This window comes from Salvelinus alpinus, chromosome 12, assembly GCF_045679555.1.
Source record: "Salvelinus alpinus chromosome 12, SLU_Salpinus.1, whole genome shotgun sequence".
Lineage (NCBI taxonomy): Eukaryota > Metazoa > Chordata > Actinopteri > Salmoniformes > Salmonidae > Salvelinus > Salvelinus alpinus.
In genome coordinates, this window is record NC_092097.1 from 16,621,877 (window position 1) to 16,637,690 (window position 15,814).

General features: G+C 46.1%; 2 protein-coding genes across 2 annotated transcripts in view; one reads left to right on the forward strand and one right to left on the reverse strand.

Moving 5' to 3' along the window:
- LOC139536571 (uncharacterized) overlaps positions 1 to 15,814 on the reverse strand; it is a 154,527-nt gene that overhangs the window by 38,480 nt on the left and 100,233 nt on the right. The window lies entirely within an intron of this gene.
- On the forward strand, positions 56 to 12,268 carry LOC139535617 (mitochondrial intermembrane space import and assembly protein 40-like). Its single transcript, XM_071335208.1, has 3 exons — positions 56 to 356; positions 3,265 to 3,363; positions 11,180 to 12,268. The coding sequence occupies exons 1-3, from the start codon at positions 335 to 337 to the stop codon at positions 11,596 to 11,598; spliced, it is 540 nt and encodes a 179-aa protein (XP_071191309.1). The 5' UTR covers positions 56 to 334; the 3' UTR covers positions 11,599 to 12,268.

The window sequence follows — 15,814 nt, forward strand, 5'->3', positions numbered from 1 at the left end:
TAGGTTTCACTTCTCTTTGGTAGAGTACTGCCAAAGTCATCTGGTACTGTGGGTAGGAGTTTCCTGCACCACTGGTCCAGTCTCATTGTTTTTATCCTCATTATGGGGTTGTGTAATCTGATCCTAGATCTACCTCGATCTGTTGCACAAATCACCAGTGGCTGCCCAGATGACGTCATGAGACTGCGTCCAGAAATCGAAGCGAAGAGGGGTCAAAGGAAACGGAAGCCGGGCGGTTATTACATGGCTATGTGCACTGCAGCTAATTGTTGTACAAAAACCGTCGTTGCTTCTGATATAAGTAGAGGACCAACGGATATCACCACCGTCTGTCATGTCGTACTGTGAGCAAGAGGGTAATAGCGCACCTTAGATTTTCATTCATTTCGCTTGTCCAATTTATGTCATTGAAGGGGCTAGCATGGTAACGTTAGGTATCTAGGTAGCTTGCGAAGCAGGTCAGCGGTGCTTGTTCCAGCTTTATTGGTGCAGTAATTTAATGTAGCTTGGTTACAGTCAGTTATATGGTTTGAAGAGGTCTATAAATGGGGCAATCAGATTCTCAGGATTAATCTGATTTGTAAAGGAAGGCGAGACGAACACATTAACGTCCACGCTAGCCAGATAACTAAATTGCAAGGCTAGTAGATGACTTCAGGCAGAGCTGTCAAAGCGCTTACCAGAAGATACCGACCCTACTGTTACGCTTGTTTACACTAAGGTCAGAACGCAATCATGGTTCCATTTAGTTCTGACTAGGTGGCAATCAGCCATTCGCTTTGCCCACGACTACCCTGTGTGTGAACTACATCCCCGACACTGTTTTAACATTTATAAATGTCAATCATTGCTTGCAATATGGCTTTCGAAACATATGGCCCTTTACCTTTCATCAGCAAGAACCAATCCTTCAAATTAAAGATACACTTACATGCTGACCACACTGCTCGCGTTGCGTGCGCAAAATAAATGTACACATACATGTTATTCAATCATTGCGCCCACACTGCTCATGATATTCTGCGTAGCCAGGCATTTATAGAACTTAGTTCTATTTGTGATGCGCTGAAAGTCCCGCCTCTCCCATCTCCTCATTGATTTTTAGGAGCATATACCCACGTGGGTGGTAGTGGTAATGCACCTTACAGTTGGTTGCGACCATCATATAAAGTCAGAAGAAGCCTGAAGGAGGAGAGATTACTAGAAACTAACTTTCACCCTTTTATATGTGGATTAATTGTCGGAGTAGAGGACAATGTTAATATCCCAGGACAAATTAGTTGCAACAGCTAGCTAGCTGAATTGACATTAATGTTGAATGCTTTTCAACCTGTCCCCAAATCAAAACGAACTCTGAACCAACTATATTAATATTTCAACTTGTGTGTCCTGATCGCGTCTGGTGTGGGTGGAGAAAATCAACATGCACGCGGACGGTCTGGTCAGCATGTGTTCACACTGCACCTTAGGCTAGGGCCAAGAGCCTCCTTAGCCCTGGGCTAAGGACGATGTTAGCCTGGGGCTAAGCGGGTTTTCACACTTGCACATTCTAAAGTGGGCACCAACCTTAGCCCAGGACTAGCTGTCCCTGCTCCAGATGACTTTTTGGGATTTTCCAGTGTGAATCAGTGTCAGGAACAACTACTAGAATGCCCAGTCCAATCAAAAAAGCTGCACTGTTATTTTGACAAGAATTGACAAATTCATACAATTTAACCCTATCTGAGGACAAAAACCAAATCCATGCAAAAACATTGGTTGCTATGCCTAACAAACATGGTTATTATGGCTGGCTGGCTAATGTCTTCTCACTTATCAAACTAAAGCTACAAACACTACAAATGGAAAGGCAGCAAATGCTTCATTTGTCTGTTTTCATAGATTTTCCATTTACTTTTAAATGGCTATATCCATGATGATAATATTGTTGAATGATTCAGCCTAGATCAGAAAAGTTGATGCCTCGTTCATGCACACCAGTCTCTGTACAGGGGTGAGATTGAATTTCAAAAGTGAAACATTGTTTCAGATGGCGAAGTTTATACAAACCATCACTGTTGGAAATCAAATGCTAGGCTAGACGCAAGATGAAATAATGTGTTAATAAATGCCGTATTGCTTATAACATTGGTCACATGTTGGTCCGTTAGCTCTGGGCTGTGGAATATCAGTGTGATTACTTAGCCCAGGGCTAAAGCTTAGCCTAGGGTTAACAAATGCCTGTGGCTATGATAGCCCGGGGCTAAGAACAATGCAGTGTGAAAAGGCCTTTATAGCAGTTTCACATATCCATACCGCTATGGGTACCTCCATTCAACGAAACTACACTTCCCGAGTTACACCTACAGACAGATGTGCAGAGCATGCTAGATAGTTAAACGTACCTCAATGCAGGGATGGGATATGTCACTGTACTCCAATTTGTACCTTTATCCAAATCCACACTGCTCCGTCAAGAAGATTGAAATACTGCTCGTTTTTTTCTAAAAACTGCCCTTCTCATGCTCGCTAGCTGTAGCCACCGCAGCCATTTTGGAATGGCTTTGTCAGCCAATCATCTCCTTTGTTGTTTAACGCAACATGCCATTCCATAATGGCAGCTGTAGCTACTGCTAGCTAGCATGAGGATGAAAAGGGTTTTCAGAGAAAATAGCAGTATTTAAATCTTCTCGATAGAGCAGTGTGGATAAAGGTCAACTTTGAGTACAGTGGCATATCCCATCCCTGCATTGAGGTACGTTTTCCGACCCACGTCTTGCGCCGGCCCTACGGTGTCCTAATGTAACCATGATTTGCGTTCCGACCTCAGTGCAGCTCAGTGTAAACAAGCATAACAGTAGGGTCGGTATCTTCTGGCAATCGAAGCGCATGTCATGTCAGGTGACAGTTCAGTTTGTTTATATCTGGACCCTGCTGGTTAAACATAGTTAGTGGGCATTGATTCAGCATTCTGTTTACAGAACTCTGGTGAAAAACAGCTGTTGTCGAATTGTTAACTTAGCAGCTATTATGGCCAACATATTAATAGCCAACCACTTGCCTTGATCCAATAGATAAATGCATTTGTGTGTTTATTGGGTCAGTCAGACCATAATAACCATGAATTTGTATAATTGGTCTCCCACTTTGCTTTAATAAAGCCAGCCTGGAGACAAGGAAGGGGAAATGCAATTAGTATGTCATGGTCATAGCTCAGTGCCCGTTGTTTCCTTAGAGATGGCATCTTTTCATACCATCCTCTCACCTGTGTTTTCGCCTTGCCAGGTAAAGATTGCATCATCTTCGTTACCAAGGAAGACCATGAAGCACCTAGCAACGCTGAGCTCATTACAGATGACCCCAATGACCCCTACGAAGACCAGGGTAAGTGTGCTGTGAATTCATGTCAGGGATGTAGAAGGATTATAAAACACTCAACAGTAGTGTAGTCATTACAAAGATACTAAAAAGGTGAATTCTGAAGTTACAACCATATCAATTCAGTGCATTCGGAAAGTATTCAGACCCCCTTCACTTTTCCCACATTTTGTTACGTTACAGCCTTAATCTAATATGGAAATGTGGAAAAAGTCAAGGGGTCTGAATACTTTCCGAAGGCACTGTGTGTGTGTGTATAGAGAGAGAGATATTACACATTTAAAACAGAAATACCTTATTTACATAAGTATTCACACCCTGAAATTGAGCTCAGGGGTATCCTGTTTCCATTGATCATCCTTGAGATGTTTCTACAACTTGATTGGAGTCCACCTGTGGTAAATTCAGTTGATTGCACATGATTTGGAAAGGCACACGTCCCCACAGTTGACAGTGCATGTCAGAGCTAAAGCCAAGCCATGAGGTTGAAGTCAGACTCTCTAATTGTCCTTAGAGTTCCAAGACAGGATTGTATCTAGGCACAGATCTGGGGAAGGGTACCAAAAAATGTCTACAGCGTTGAAGGTCCCCAAGAACACCGTGGCCTCCATCATTCTTAAATGATGAAGTTTAGAACCACCTAGACTCTTCCTAGAGCTGGCCGCCTGGCCAAACTGAGCAATCGGGGGAGAAGGGCCTTGGTCAGGGAGGTGACCAAGAACCCGATGGTCACTCTGACAGAGCTCCAGAGTTCGTCTGTCGAGATGGGAGAACCTTCCAGAAGGACAACCATCTCTGCATCACTCCACCAATCAGGCCTTTATGGTAGAGTGGCCACTCTCAGACCATGAGAAATAAGATACTCTGGTCTGATGGAACCAAGATTGAACTCTTTGGCCTGAATGCCAAGCGTCACATCTGGAGGAAACCAGGCACCGCTCATCAGCTGGCCAAAACCATCCCTAAAGTGAAGCCTGGTGGTATTTTGGTATTTTATTAGGATCCCCATTAGCTGTTGCAAAAGCAGCAGCTACTCTTCCTGGGGTCCACACAAAACATAAAACATAATACAGAATGGCATAATACAGAACATCATTCGACAACAACAGCTCAAGGACAGAACTACATAAATTTTTAAAAAGGCACACGTAGCCTACATATCAATGCAGACAAACTATCTAGGTCAAATAGGGGAGAGGCGTTGTGGTGGCAGCATAATTGTCACGTTCCTGACCTATTTTTATGTTATTTTGATTATGTTTAGTTGGTCAGGGCGTGAGTTGGGGTGGGCATTGTATGTTGTGTGTGTTTTGTTTAGTCTATGGGTGTTGTATTGTGTATGGGATAGATAATTGTGAGGTTGTCTAGTTATGTCTATGGCTGCCTGGATTGGGTCTCAATCAGAGACAGCTGTCATTAATTTGTCTCTGATTGGGAGCCATATTTAAGGTAGCCATAGGCAGTAGGCTTTTGTGGATAGTTGTCTTGTTTAACGTTTGTTGCTTGTCTGTGCACTTGCGTTATTTAGCTTCACGATCATTTGTTGTTTTGTTTGTTTGTATAGTGTTTTCGTTTCATGTTCATCTTCGTTCATTTAATTAAAAGAAGATGGCTTATTTTCCTCATGCTGCGTTTTGGTCCGAATCTCTTCCACACGATCGTGACAGAACTACCCACCACAACAGGACCAAGCGGATTGAGGAAGGAGAAAATGAACTAAAACAATGGAGAGAAGAGGAATGGAGTTGGGAGCAAATTTTCAATGGAGAAGGACCCTGGGCTAAGGTTGGTGTGAATCGCCGCTTGCGGGAGGAGAAGAAGGCAGCCACAGCCCAGGAGCGCTGGTATGAGGAGGCAGCACGTAGGAGAGGCTGGAAGCCCGAGAGGCTCACCCAAAAATTTCTTGGGGGGGGGCTAAAGGGGAGTGTGGCGAAGCCGGGTTGGATACCTGAGCCAACTCCCCGGGCTTGCCGTGGAGTGAGAGGGCGTCGTACTGGTCAGACACCGTGTTATGCGGTAAAGCGCACGGTGTCCCCAGTACGCGTGCTTAGCCCAGTGCGGGCTATTCCACCTTGCCGCACTGGGAGGGCTAGGTTGGGCATCGAGCCGGATGCCATGAAGCCGGCCCAACGTATCTGGCCTCCAGTACGTCTCCTCGGGCCGGTGTACATGGCACCAGCCTTACAGGTGGTGTCCCCGGTTCGCCTGCATAGCCCAGTGCGGGCTATTCCACCTCGCCGCACTGGCAGGGCTACGGGGACCATTCAACCTGGTAAGGTTGGGGAGGCTCGGTGCTCAAGAGCACGTGTCCTCCTTCACGGTCCGGTATATCCGGCGCCACCTTCCCACCCCAGTCCAGTACCACCAGTGCCTACACCACGCACCAGGCTTCCAGTGCATCTCCAGAGCCCTGTTCCTCTTCCACGCACTCTCCCTATGGTGCGTGTCTCCAGCCCAGTGCCTCCAGTTCCGGCACCACGCACCAAGCCTCCTGTGCGTCTCCAGAGCCCTGGACGCACTGTTCCTTCTCCCCGCACTCGCCCTGAGGTGCGTGTCCTTAGCCCGGTACCTCCAGTTCCGGTACCACGCACCAGGCCTATAGTGCGTCTCAGCCGGCCAGAGTCTGCCGTCTGCCCAGCGGCGCCTGAACTGCCCGTCTGCCCAGCGGCGCCTGAACTGCCCGTCTGCCCAGCGGCGCCTGAACTGCCCGTCTGCCCAGCGGCGCCTGAACTGCCCGTCTGCCCAGCGGCGCCTGAACTGCCCGTCTGCCCAGCGGCGCCTGAACTGCCCGTCTGCCCAGCGGCGCCTGAACTGCCTGTCTGCCCAGCGGCGCCTGAACTGCCCGTCTGCCATACGCCGTCTGAACTGTCCGTCTGCCATGAGCCTGCAAAGCCGCCCGTCTGCCATGAGCCTGCAAAGCCGCCCGTCTGCCATGAGCCTACAGAGCCGTCCGCCAGACAGGAGCCGCTAGAGCCGTCCGCCAGACAGGAGCCGCTAGAGCCTTCCGCCAGACCGGATCAGCCAGAGCCTTCCGCCAGACCGGATCAGCCAGAGCCTTCCGCCAGACCGGATCAGCCAGAGCCTTCCGCCAGACCGGATCAGCCAGAGCCTTCCGCCAGACCGGATCAGCCAGAGCCTTCCGCCAGACCGGATCAGCCAGAGCCTTCCGCCAGACCGGATCAGCCAGAGCCTTCCGCCAGACCGGATCAGCCAGAGCCTTCCGCCAGACCGGATCAGCCAGAGCCTTCCGCCAGCCATGACCGTCCAGAGCCGTCAGCGAGCCATGACCGTCCAGAGCCGTCAGCGAGCCATGACCGTCCAGAGCCGTCAGCGAGCCATGACCGTCCAGAGCCGTCAGCGAGCCATGACCGTCCAGAGCCGTCAGCGAGCCATGACCGTCCAGAGCCGTCAGCGAGCCATGACCGTCCAGAGCCGTCAGCGAGCCATGACCGTCCAGAGCCGTCAGCGAGCCATGACCGTCCAGAGCCGTCAGCGAGCCATGGCCGTCCAGAGCCGTCAGCCAGCCATGACCGTCCAGAGCCGTCAGCCAGCCATGACTGTCCAGAGCCGTCAACCAGCCAAGAGCGTCCAGAGCCAGCCAGCCAGGATCCGCCAGTCATTCTGGTGTTGCCCCTCATTCTGGTGTTGCCCCTCATTCTGGTGTTGCCCCTCATTCCGGTGTTGCCCCTCATTCCGGTGCTGCTCCTTATCCTGATGATGCCCCTTAATTTAGGTGGGGTTATTAACTCATCCAGAACGCCGCAGCCCGTCTGGTGTTCAACTTTCCCAAGTTCTCTCACGTCACCCCGCTCCTCCGCTCTCTCCACTGGCTTCCAGTTGAAGCTCGCATCCGCTACAAGACCATGGTGCTTGCCTACGGAGCTGTGAGGGGAACGGCACCTCCGTACCTTCAGGCTCTGATCAGGCCCTACACCCAAACAAGGGCACTGCGTTCATCCACCTCTGGCCTGCTCGCCTCCCTACCTCTGAGGAAGTACAGTTCCCGCTCAGCCCAGTCAAAACTGTTCGCTGCTCTGGCACCCCAATGGTGGAACAAACTCCCTCACGACGCCAGGTCAGCGGAGTCAATCACCACCTTCCGGAGACACCTGAAACCCCACCTCTTTAAGGAATACCTAGGATAGGATAAAGTAATCCTTCTAACCCCCCCCCCTTAAAAGAGTTAGATGCACTATTGTAAAGTGGTTGTTCCACTGGATATCATAAGGTGAATGCACCAATTTGTAAGTCGCTCTGGATAAGAGCGTCTGCTAAATGACTTAAATGTAAATGTAAATGTTATTTGGAGGGTGGGCATTGTGAGGGGGATAAAGAAGCGGGGATTGATTATGGTGGGGTGGGGACCTCGCCCTCAGCCTGAGCCACCACCGTGGACAGATGCCCACCCAGACCCTCCCCTAGACTTTTGGTGGTGCGTTCGGAGTACACACCTTGAGGGGGGGGTTATGTCACGTTCCTGACCTATTTTTATGTTATTTTGATTATGTTTAGTTGGTCAGGGCGTGAGTTGGGGTGGGCATTGTATGTTGTGTGTGTTTTGTTTAGTCTATGGGTGTTGTATTGTGTATGGGATAGATAATTGTGAGGTTGTCTAGTTATGTCTATGGCTGCCTGGATTGGGTCTCAATCAGAGACAGCTGTCATTAATTTGTCTCTGATTGGGAGCCATATTTAAGGTAGCCATAGGCAGTAGGCTTTTGTGGATAGTTGTCTTGTTTAACGTTTGTTGCTTGTCTGTGCACTTGCGTTATTTAGCTTCACGATCATTTGTTGTTTTGTTTGTTTGTATAGTGTTTTCGTTTCATGTTCATCTTCGTTCATTTAATTAAAAGAAGATGGCTTATTTTCCTCATGCTGCGTTTTGGTCCGAATCTCTTCCACACGATCGTGACAATAATGCTGTGGGGATGTTTTTCAGCGGCAGGGACTGTGAGTCTCAGGATTGAGAGACAGATGAACGGAGCAAAGTACAGAGAGATCCTTGATGAAAACCTACTCCAAAGCACTCAAGACCTCAGACTGGGGCGAAGGTTCACCTTCCAACAGGACAACGACCCTAAGCATACAGCCAAGACAACGCAGAAGTATCTTTGGGACAAGTCTGAATTTTATTTTTTTATTTAACCTTTATTTAACCAGGTAGGCTAGTTGAGAACAAGTTCTCATTTACAACTGCGACCTGGCCAAGATAAAGCAAACCAGTGCGAAAAACAACAACACAGAGTTACACATGGAATAAACAAGCGTACAGTCAATAACACAATAGAGAAAAAAAAGTCTATATGCAGTGTGTGCAAATGGCGTGAGGAGGTAAGGCAATAAATAGGCCATAGTAGCAAGTAATTACAATTTAGCAAATTAACACTGGAGTGATAGATGTGCAGATGATGATGTGCAAGTAGAAATACTGGTGTGCAAAAGAGCAGAAAGTAAATAAAAACAATATGGGGATGAGGTAGGTAGATTGGATGGGCTATATACAGATGGGCTATGTACAGCTGCAGCGATCGGTTAGCTGCTCGGATAGCTGATGTTTAAAGTTAGTGAGGGAAATATAAGTCTCCAGCTTCCGTGAATTTTTTCAATTCGTTCCAGTCATTGGCAGCAGAGAACTGGAAGGAAAAGCGGCCAAAGGGGGTGTTGGCTTTGGGGATGACCAGTGAGATATACCTGCTGGAGCGCGTGCTACGGGTGGGTGTTGTTATCGTGACCAGTGAGCTGAGATAAGGCAGAGCTTTACCTAGCAAAGACTTATAGATGACCTGGAGCCAGTTGGTCTGGCGACGAATATGTAGCGAGGGCCAGCCGATTAGAGCATACAGGTCGCAATGGTGGGTGGTATATGGGGCTTTGGTGACAAAACGGATGGCACTGTGATAGACTGCATCCAGTTTGCTGAGTAGAGTGTTGGAGGTGTTGGATTTTGTAAATGACATCGTCGAGGATTGGTAGGATAGTCAGTTTTACTAGGGTATGTTTGGCGGCGTGAGTGAAGGAGACTTTGTTGCAAAATAGGAAGCCGATTTTGGATTTAATTTTGGAATGGAGATGTTTAATATGAGTCTGGAAGGAGAGTTTACAGTCTAGCTAGACACCTAGATATTTGTAGTTGTCAACATATTCTAGGTCAGAACCGTCCAGAGTAGTGATGCCAGTCGGGCAGGCCGGTGCGGGCAGCGAACGGTTGAAAAGCATGCATTTGGTTTTACTAGCGATTAAGAGCAGTTGGAGGCCACGGAAGGAGTGTTGTATGTCAACACAGTGTCCGAAGAAGAGCCAGATGTATACAGAATGGTGTCTTTTGCTTAGAGGTAGATCAGGGAATCACCCGCAGCAAGAGAGACATCGTTGATATATACAGAGAAAAGAGTCGGCCCGAAAATTTAACCCTGTGGTACCCCATAGAGACTACAAGAGGTCCGGACAACAGCCCCTCCGATTTGACACTGAACTCTGTCTGAGAAGTAGTTGGTGAACCAGACGAGGCAGTCATTTGAGAAACCAAGGCTGTTGAGTCTGCCGATAAGAATACGGTGATTGACAGAGTGGAAAGCCTTGGCCAGGTCGATGATGACGGCTGCACAGTACAATCTTTTATTGATGGCGGTAATGATATCGTTGAGTATCTTGAGCGTGGCTGAGGTGCACCCGTGACCAGCTCGGAAACCGGATTGCACAGCGGAGAAGGTACGGTGGGATTCGAAATAGTCAGTGATCTGTTAACTTGGCTTTCGAAGACTTTAGAAAGGTAGGGCAGGATGGATATAGGTCTATAACAGTTTGGGTCTAGAGTTTCACCCCCTTTGAAGAGGGGGATGACCGCGGCAGCTTTCCAATCTTTAGGGATCTCGGACGATACGAAAGAGAGGTTGAACAGACTGGTAATAGGGGTTGAAACAATGGCTGCAGATAATTTTAGAAAGAGAGGGTCCAGATTGTCTAGCCCAGCTGATTTGTACGGGTCCAGGTTTTGCAGCTCTTTCAGAACATCTGCTATCTGGATTTGGGTGAAGGAAAAGCTGGGGAGGCTTGGGCAAGTAGCTGCGGTGGGTGCGGAGCTGTTGGCCGGGGTTGGGGTAGCCAGGAGGAAAGCATGGCCAGCCGTAGAGAAATGCTGAATATCCTTGAGTGGCCCAGCCAGAGCCCCAACTTGAACCCGATCAAACATCTCTGTAGAGACCTGAAAATAGCTGTGTAGCGATGCTCCCCATCCAATCTGACAGCGCTTGAGAGGATCTGCAGAGAACAATGGGAGAAACTCCCCAAATACAGCTGTGCCAAGTTGTAGCGTCATACCCAAGAAGACTCGAGGCTGTAATTGCTGCCAAAGGGTGCTTCAACAAAGTACTGAGTAAAGGGTCTGAATGCTTATGTAAATGTGATATTTATTTATTTAAAATTGTATAAGTTTGCAAAAATGTCTAAAAACCAGTTTTTGTTTAATCATTATGGGGTATTGTGTGTAGATTGATGAGGGGGAAAAATCTATTTAATCAATTTTAGAATAAAACTGTAACTTAGCAAAATGTGGAAAAAGTCAAGGGGTCTGAATACTTTTCAAATTCACTGTACATGCCAGCAAGGTGAAAAAACCTGCCGTTCTGCCATTGAGTAAGGCAGTTAACCCTCAACAGCAATTGCTTTCCGGGCGCCGATGACGTCGATTAAGGCAGCCCCCTGCACCTCTCTGATTCAGAGGGGTTGGGTTAAATGCGGAAGACACATTTTGGTTGAATGCATTCAGTTGTGCAACTGACTAGGTATCCCCCTGCCCTTTCCTCTTATATCCCTATTCCTCTAGGCCTGATTCTGCCTAGTGGGGAGATCAACTGGAACTGTCCATGCCTGGGAGGGATGGCTAGCGGGCCCTGTGGCACACAGTTCAAGGAGGCCTTCTCCTGCTTCCACTACAGCAATGAGGAGGTGAAAGGTTCAGAGTGTATCGACAACTTCCGCGCTATGCAGGAGTGTATGCAGAAATACCCCGAGCTCTACCCACAGGAGGACGAGAACGAGGGAGTCGCCGCGGGAGGGGCTGATGCTACAGCCCCTGCGCCTGCTGAGGACTCTGCCCCCGTTGATTCTACTGCACCTGAGCCCGCAGAGGACTCGTCCCCAGCACCAGTGGCGTCTAGTGACTCTACCCTGTCCTCCCCAACACCTGAGTCTGCCCCGTCATTCGACAATACACCACCCACAGACAGCCAGGCTGCCAGCTAAAATCACCCACCCTCCACCATCCCCCGGTCTCTCCCTGAAACCACTGCCGTGCACAGACCACTCTGTGGGGAGATCAGCTCTGTCAACTGATGCCTCAGACCTGTTCTCTTGGTTCAACATTCATCACGAGGGAGAATGACTTTTAAAGGGGGCCTAGAACTGCAGAGGAGTTAAGTCTCCTACAGGGAATATGCTGTGAGAGGAGGACGACAATACAAAAGAAATACACATATTTTTATTATGCTTTTTTATCCAGTGGTTGTTGAGCTCCTGAGGTTCCTACAGTGGTGAGTTTGTAGAGGAGGACTTGTTCGCTGAAGGGGACTTTAGTTAAAGGATTCTCATCCAAAACAATTTAGCTGATTATTATCAAGCTTCAAATCAGATAATTTGTGCCATTCTATGTTAATTCTACACTGGAGGTGTGTAACCTACTATCAATGTTACTGGTCAGACTAGTTTGTGATCACTTGACATAATGTTAGGCTTGGGCGGTATACCATATACCAGGGTATTTGGAAATAGTCGTGATGTTTTTTTCAATACTGTTAATAGCATTGAACATTTAAACAATTTATTTGACGATTTTCAATACATTTTAATATTTGTTGCTACCTTGTAAGTAAATACCCACAGTCAACTTGTGCAATACATTTGGAGATAAATCAGATTACGTTCTTCATTTCACCGGTCACATTATTTCACATTATGAAGCTTACCATAGTTCCCCAGAACAGTTGAGCCAATCACGTGGTTGTTTGTTTGTAAATAGCACAACTGGAGAAACCGGGAGCAGGTGAGTCCAGCTGTGTATTGACGGCTCGCGTTTTATATTGAAAGTCGTGTTTTTTTGCTTCAATAGAGTGATCAGGGAAGTGCAACTATAGTTTTCCTTCAGAAAAAATACATTAGTGCAACACATTAGGCAGAATAAAAGCTTCATTGTAATCAGATGATAAAAGTAGTGCAACGCTATTTGGCTGGCAGTCACACAAGTAAATTAGCTTGCAATGAAAAAGCAAGGTATTTTTTGCAAAAATTATGCATAGCCATCATGTGCCTGTTTATCATAGAAAGAATGTAGCCAGCTACATTTCCTAATGTTTTGCTTAAAGTTAATATTGTAGTTAATCTTTTACCGAAGAAAAGTAGGCTGGCTACACCGAGAGAAGTAGCTACACATCAGTCAGAGCACTGTCTGCTGATATAATGCCCATTCGTGAATTATCATCCGAGTGGAGAAGTGCAATTGAAGCACAAAATGAGTCTGATGCCGAGCAGAAATTACATTAAGTAGCATTTTACGTCTGCGTTTACAAAACGCTGCAAGATATTTATTTTTTAAATTTAAATTCTGCATTAAATTGGCTCCCGAGTGGTGCAGCGGTTTAAGCACGGCATCTCAGTGCAAGAGGCATTACTGCAGTCCTTGGTTCGAATCCAGGCTGCATCACATCCGGCCGTGATTGGGTGTCCCATAGGGCAGCGCACAATTGGCCCAACGTCGTCCGGGTTTGGCCGGGGTAGGCCGTAAATAAGAATTTGTTCTTAAACTGACGTGCCTAGTTAAATAAAGGTAAAAAAATATTTTAAAAATTAAAGTGACCACTAAGTTTAGCTTGCTAGTTAATCTAAGTAAGTGGCTGAATTAATAAAGTGATGGGGCATCATATTGTGTTAGCTTTCTGCCGTGTTCTCCCCTCTTCTCAGAGCAGGCAGGCCAGTTGCGCTAGCGACTCCAGATTCCACACAGACACAATGTGCAGACTACACATGCTGCTTCAGAGACAGTACTGTTCTTCCTTCAGACAAGCATGCATCAAAACTTTGTTAACTTGCACCGTGCCTCACATTCACTTGTAAATGTCAACAAAAAAAAATAACATTTGGTAGCTCCTACCTATATATGTATAACTTTATGAGCTGGATTGCCTGTCTTTTCAATTCCTTTATTTTCGTTGGCGCCCGTTAGCAGATTTTGTCAGCAACCCCCCATTGAAATTCGCTATTACGTGTGCTAATTTTGTTAGACGCCCATGTTTTTTAATTTTTTGCTTTGTTTTTGCGCCTCCTTGTGTACGAAACCTGTAATACCATATATCCCGGTATGAGAGAAGGATGGTATGATATGAAGATCTGGATACCTCCCAACCCTACATGTTTGTGTTTGACAGATCATGGTAAGAGACAGAGATAGGATTAAAGCTTGATTACTCTTGTGTACTAAATTGCTCCCCAAAGATCATGTAACATGTCTGTTTTTCAATTTTAAGTTTTGTCAAAAGTCCTGAATGTTGCTGTTTGGCATGATGTTTTTCCACCAACCTGTGTTTTGATTTTTACCTCACTATTACTTAATAGATTTTTCCATCCAATGACCACCCTTCTTAACCCAAATACCTGAATAAAGTGGAAGTCAATTATCTATGCAATAATTTCCTCGAAGGAGAGAATTAAACACTGCGTGCCAACTGGGATTTGGTTATGGGTTGCATAATAGTCTCATGAAAGAGGAAGCTGTTGGAAATGTATTGGTCATTGACAGTGACAATAATACTCAGAGGGGGAGCTTTGGAACATTGGGGCTAAATCCTAACTTGAGATGTGTGTTTTAGGGCTGACCCCATTTAGTCAACTGGTCGATAGGCTGTTGGTCGACCAGTCGCAAATATACATTTTTTTTTTTATGGCACACGAGAAACCCGTCTGATTCACGCTGGCCTTAGTGGACTAATCCATTGCGAAGGCCACGGGGATGGCTCACCAATAGTACATTTACCGTTCTAATCTACAATATTTGTTTGGTTAAGGTCATTTCTGTTAATGCATTCAATATATTGAGGTATTTTACAGTTCTCATTGTCGGAGTGGATACGTTATTTGCGGACCGCACAACATAAGCTACACTTGTGAGGAACGTATTTTGGTTTATTTTATTCAATTTACGGAGTTATCAATGTTTGGATTGTCTTTTGTTTGTAGCGCTCCTGTCAATGTTCATTAATGATGCGCGCCTGATTATGCATAGAAGTAGGCCTAGGCTACCTGGCTTGCGCACAAATGTAGACCTATAAATGTGCCCATTTGAGGACCTGATAGTATTTGTGATTGTCTTAAAAAACCTGTTCCCAACCCTCCTCCCCTTGCTGATGACCGTCCCTCCTGAAGTTGCCGGTAATAGGCTACACCACGGGTCAGCAACCTTTTCAATTTGGAGTGTCAGTTTATCTTAGCATTTCTACCGATCTGCATGCCAGTTATTATTTTCAGAAGTCTCATTGTCGTGGAACAGTTTCGTTTCATTTATAATAAAGTCTTCGTATCTCAAAATCATTATCATATGGTTAATCAAAATTCTAAAAGTAACTTATATTGCCATTGCCAACTATGTAGACTAAAAATAACATACACAAGCCGACAAATAAAAACATTGCAGCCTGCAGTTAGAACGTATTTTGATACAAATAAATATCCTATAAATCACATTGTCTGCAAGGAACTTGAAACTTTTAACATTTTGACCAAGATTCTGTTTTAGTCAGGGACAGCCCTGGCGTGTTTGTAATGCAGTGACATCAATACAGGATTCATGTGAAAATGTGAGATACAGTGTGTTTAAATCTCAGGATTTGAGCCTTTGAGATATGACTCTTCTGGTTAGGTGCCACAGGTCCTGGAAGGCCAAATATGTTTGGTGCTGGCCGCTATTATCAACAACTCATGTTCTTATGAAGAAAGACTGAGTACATAGAGTGGCCTCTAGTCATAGCACAGTGAAGGTGCTTCCTTCACCTGCTTTTGAAACATATAATTTCAAGCCTTAATGCACTGGTACTCTCTTTTACCTGTCCTGATTAAAGTTATTACTGAACAATGTCTTATTACCTCTTTCAAACATTTCTAACCACATGTTTAAATACTGTTCAAACACAAAGGAAACTAGAGCTTCATACATACGACTGGACCATGATGCTTTGAAAGTGATTCTTCCTCTGGGATCTTGTTCATTCTTCGGTAAAACTGCACCACATACATTGAACCTTGTATCTTTTCAGATTAAGATATTAGCTACATGTTCCTAACACTTACATTTCCCAGGTTTATCTTTTTATGTACTCTGTAGGCACTATTTGTTGCAGAAAAGATGGCGATGGCTGGGATGTGTGTAGACTACCTTCAGACGTGCACCCTGCGATTGCACTACGCTGAAGAGAAA